Source organism: Benincasa hispida, chromosome 1 (assembly GCF_027475165.1).
Source record: "Benincasa hispida cultivar pf3 chromosome 1, pf3_genome.v1.1, whole genome shotgun sequence".
In the NCBI taxonomy this organism is placed as follows: domain Eukaryota; kingdom Viridiplantae; phylum Streptophyta; class Magnoliopsida; order Cucurbitales; family Cucurbitaceae; genus Benincasa; species Benincasa hispida.
In genome coordinates, this window is record NC_143478.1 from 102,148,608 (window position 1) to 102,153,165 (window position 4,558).

A 4,558-nucleotide genomic window follows, 5' to 3' on the forward strand; every position below is an offset into this window, starting at 1 on the left:
TGTGTTTGAGATGTATACCATTTTTGTGGGTATACTAGTAGGAAATAGTAAACACTATATCAAAGAAGCAAATAGAGAATGAATGACAAATAGTAAATATTATAGCAAAAAAGGATTTGAAATATTTATTATACTTAATTGTAAGTTATAAATAATTGTATCCAACACTATTGCATTTGTTGCCTTAACTAATTTTTAGTTGATATCCCAAACAACCCGGAAATAATAGTCCTAGTTCGGAAGAAAAAGGGGTGTCAAAAACTCAAAACATAAACTTAGAAGAGAAGAAAAAAGAAAGTGAACAAGAGTGGGGACCAAATAATAATTTTAAAGTTATAGGAGACATGTTTGCAATTTCACTAAATTTGATTTGATTAAAAAAATGAGAACTATGAAAAGAAAGAGAATTGGTCACTGTCATTAAGATTTGTCACAAGATATATTTTCATGGAAGGCGAGTGAAATGACGAAAAGGGACATGAAAGATGGAGCCGCAGATCTGCAAGCTCATCCCCCATTTTCGATTGGGATCAGGATATTCTGCCGCTACCGGCCAAATGGCCAATTGAGCTGAAGAACAATCTTCAATTCCGCTCACTTTCCACTTGTAGACGCCGATCAAAATCTTCAGATTAGGGTTTCTTTTTCTTTTCTGGGATCTTCGCCGGCGACGAGATATGGTCTGTTCCAAGTCCACATCTGGGGAGACCGTCCCCTGTGATTTCTGTAACGACCAGGTTGCGATTCTCTACTGTAGAGCCGACTCTGCTAAGCTCTGTTTGTTCTGCGACAAGCATGTTCACTCTGCCAATTTGCTCTCTCGGAAGCATGTTCGTTCCCAGATCTGTGATAACTGTAGGTCTGAGCCGGTTTCGATTCGTTGTTCCACGGATAATCTCGTTCTCTGTCAGGAGTGCGATTGGGACGCTCATGGAAGCTGTTCGGTCTCCGCTGCCCACGATCGAACTCCGATTGAAGGCTTCACTGGCTGTCCTTCAGCGCTTGAGCTTGTTTCCTTATGGGGTTTCGATCTTGGAGATAAGAAGCTGGAGGAATCCGAGATGTTGGTGCAAAATTGGGTTTGCTCACAGGATTTGGTTATGCCCATTGATTCTTGGGCTTCAAGAACTAGTGCGACTGCTTTTAATGACCTCATTGTTCCGAATGATAACCCCTTTCTCTTCGCGAATCTTAACTGTACGGATGCTGCTTCCATGTTCAAGAAGCAAAGTCCGAGCTGTGGAAAGCATAAGCAAGTGATTTACAAGCAGTTGGTTGAGCTGCTTAAGAGGGATTTCGAAGGCGGGGACGATGATGATGGCGATGACACTCGCGATGGTGATGCTGGTGGGGAAGATGTTGGATTACAGAGTATGGTTCCTGAAACAACGAATGGGGATTGTTATTGGCAAGGGGATTTGGAAGCTCGTCGAATTCAAAAAGAGGATGATGGGGGTTTTGTTGGTGCTGCTGCTGCTCCTCCTCAGCCATTACTGCAGCAACAAACTTCATTCACCTCTCTGCTTACGATGCCACCCCATGTGGGTTTGAAAGATAGCGAGCGCTCTGTTGATGAAACTGGTGTATGGGATAGCAACCCAAATCGTCAAAGCATTCAAGTAATTTTTTCAATTACTTTTCCTTGTTTCTCTTTGTTGCAACTTTATCAATGATCAGCTTTTTGTGGGATGCGCATATATCGTAGTTTGATAGCTATAACATAGCACTCTGTACCAAGGATGTTTTCCTTTGTGTTGTCCCGTTTATTCTTTTCCCCAACTCCGAGGAACTGAGTTCGTACATCCGAGGACGCTGGTTTTGCAGTCAATTAGTTTTAGCTTTCAAAAGTAGTTAAGTCTTTTTCCCGAGGATATGAATGGCCAGTAGATCGGCAACCGTGTTCTTTCTTCTAGACCCTCTATTCGATTTCTGGTGTAAATTAAATTGGATTTCTATGCTTATTGTCTAGAACCAAATCCTCCTTTTTTTTTTTTTTTTTTTTTTCCTCCTTTTGACACGAAGTTTGGTGCATAATCTATTCCTAATCTGGGACAGTACTTGCTTGTAGTTAATTGAAGATTCCTTCAAGTTCCGTTTCCTCTTTTTGTTGGAACTGATTTAAAATCTAACCTATATACTCTTTCATGCTAGTTAATGCTTAATGTCTCTAGTTTATCGTTTGATGAAGTTTTTTCTAATTATCTTCTGCTTTGCTACGTTCCTTTATATTATCACTCTCAAATGAAACTCTGATACATGTAATGCCTTACCACTTCTTATATTTCTTCTTTTCTTTATGTACTTTTTCTAGATTTGGGACTTTCATTTAGGACGGTTAAGGGGACACAAAGATTCGAATTCATTTGATGACGCCTATGGCACAAGCAACATGGGATTTACCATTAAAAATTTTGGTGAGTTTTTGAATGAAACGTCCCCGACAAGCCCGAAGTTGCTAGGAGAAACCTATCAGATCAATTGCTCTAGCGTACATGATGATATCCCATCATTCAATGTAAGTCCTGCTCTGTTTTTTTCACTTTAAAAGCATGTTCCTAATTACTCTTGTCGTTCCCTTGAAGAGAATTTTATAAATTGATTATTGTATCCATCAAATTGTTGTTACCCTACTTAACCAGATTTGATATATCATATCCCATTCTTGTACGTCTCTTTAAAGAAATATCTATATTTGGGGAGTTTCAAAAACATCATTGATGAAATTAAATTTACGTACTAAAGTGTGCATAATATGTGAAAGTCATCTAAACTGAACCATTTGTTGTGAACTTCATTTTCCATGATAGATGTAGGATGGTGACCGATGGTTGGAGTTCAGATTGGCTTGTTTGTTTAGTTTAGTAATCATTGTTTGAGTGATGCAGTGTCTGTTCAGTTAAGGTTAAAAGGTTGATCCTTTCAATACTTGGGCGATGGCTTGTTTTCATATCTAATTGTGTAAGGTTCTCCGGTAGGCCATTATCAGCATAGAGAATCTAGCACCGAATTTCCTTGTACTTACTGTACAGCTCTCTGCTCTCCCCTATTGGGAATCAGCTTTTGAAAATAACATATTTATTGGAACTTGCAGTGTAATGTCAACAAAGCAGCACTAAGTCAGGGAGCAGCAACATGCGAGAGCATCAATGTGCCTAACAACAAGCTGAAATGTGGTTCTAAAAATATGCAGCCGATCGAACAACCTATTATTGTAAAAGGAGACAGTATATTGTCGACATCGGCAACCAAGGCTGACTTGGAGCTTATTGCACAGAACAGAGGCAATGCAATGCTGCGTTACAAGGAGAAACGAAAAACTCGAAGGTGCATATTTAAGTTTCTCTTGTATAGCTCATGTAGTTTTCTTCTCCATTTCAACTCTGGACACTTGCTGTAACTTGGAACAGGTATGATAAATACATTCGCTACGAGTCGAGGAAGGCAAGAGCCGATACAAGGAAGCGAGTGAAGGGTCGGTTTGTGAAGGCTAGTGAAGCCCCTGTTTTTTGATGATCAGCTTCCATGGTTGAAAGTAGCTTTTTGCTTTCTTGCTATTTTAGTTCTGTGTGTATATATTTTGGTATTCCTTCCACTTATATTTGTTCTAACGTTTTAACAGAGGTGCAAATGCACGTGATTTAATTATCTAGGTAGAGGTTAATGTTATGCATATTATATAAATGATGTCAATAACAATTTCATGCTTAATTTTCTAATAATCAAGTCAAGAAGTAATTTTAATTATGAATATGTAACTATTATGTCAAGAATCTCTAAGATGTAATTATATATATTTTTGATGTTTTCATATAATTAAAACTTCAATGTTATTATTAGCATCATCATTTTTTTTGAAGTACAATATGTAAGTGAAAAAAGAAGTCGAACCTTAGTCGAAGATAAGTTAGCTGAGTTCCATCAACATTGACATTTAATCTAACCTACGAAAATGTAACCTACGAAAATGTTATCGAATTGGACTTGATCGCTCTTTGAGATGGGAGAGAAGTGAGAAAGAGGTCCTCAAATGCCCTTAATCTAACATGCAATAATGCGATTGAATTAGACTCCATCGCTTTTTAAGATGGAAGAGAAGTGAAGAAATGACTATCCAACATACATAATAAAATATTCAATGAAGAACCATATAGGATAAAACCTCATGAATAATTTTCTCCGTCTATTTGAATTAACTATTTGAAAAAGAAGTATTTTTCGATAAGTCGTTCTCATTTATAAGTTTGTTTGGTTTACTATATATTAGAAGGGTTTATATTAATGCCAAATTACTATAAAGGATGATAATTAAACATAATAAGCCAATAATTTGAACCCTTCATTGGTCAAAGGTGTTCACTGGAATTGGCCCATTGGAATTGGTTAGTAGAGTAGGTTGCTGATAGTAGTCATCGGACGTGGTGAGGGAAAGGTGAAGGTAATGAGTAATCACAACCATAGTGGAGGTGAGGTAGTGAATTAGGAAGGATATTTTAATAATTTTATGTATGATACAAATTAGGGAGAGATTAACCATTAAAAATAAAAAAAAAAATATTTT

General features: G+C 37.4%; 1 protein-coding gene across 1 annotated transcript; it reads left to right on the forward strand.

Moving 5' to 3' along the window:
• The first annotated feature begins 352 nt into the window (after positions 1–352).
• BBX13 (B-box type zinc finger protein with CCT domain-containing protein) lies at positions 353–3,748 on the forward strand. Its single transcript, XM_039021123.2, has 4 exons — positions 353–1,619; positions 2,312–2,515; positions 3,092–3,324; positions 3,408–3,748. Exons 1-4 carry the CDS (start codon positions 678–680, stop codon positions 3,508–3,510), a joined length of 1,482 nt encoding a protein of 493 aa, XP_038877051.2. The 5' UTR covers positions 353–677; the 3' UTR covers positions 3,511–3,748.
• Positions 3,749–4,558: the final 810 nt, after the last annotated feature.

What these genes read in the sequence shown, in the direction of transcription:
- BBX13 (XM_039021123.2), top strand. Translation starts at nt 678, where the DNA reads ATGGTCTGTTCCAAGTCCACATCTGGGGAGACCGTCCCCTGTGATTTC. An exon ending in CAAATCGTCAAAGCATTCAA is followed by an intron (nt 1,620 to 2,311) that starts GTAATTTTTTCA and finishes TACTTTTTCTAG; the next exon opens with ATTTGGGACTTTCATTTAGG. An exon ending in GAGAAACGAAAAACTCGAAG is followed by an intron (nt 3,325 to 3,407) that starts GTGCATATTTAA and finishes AACTTGGAACAG; the next exon opens with GTATGATAAATACATTCGCT.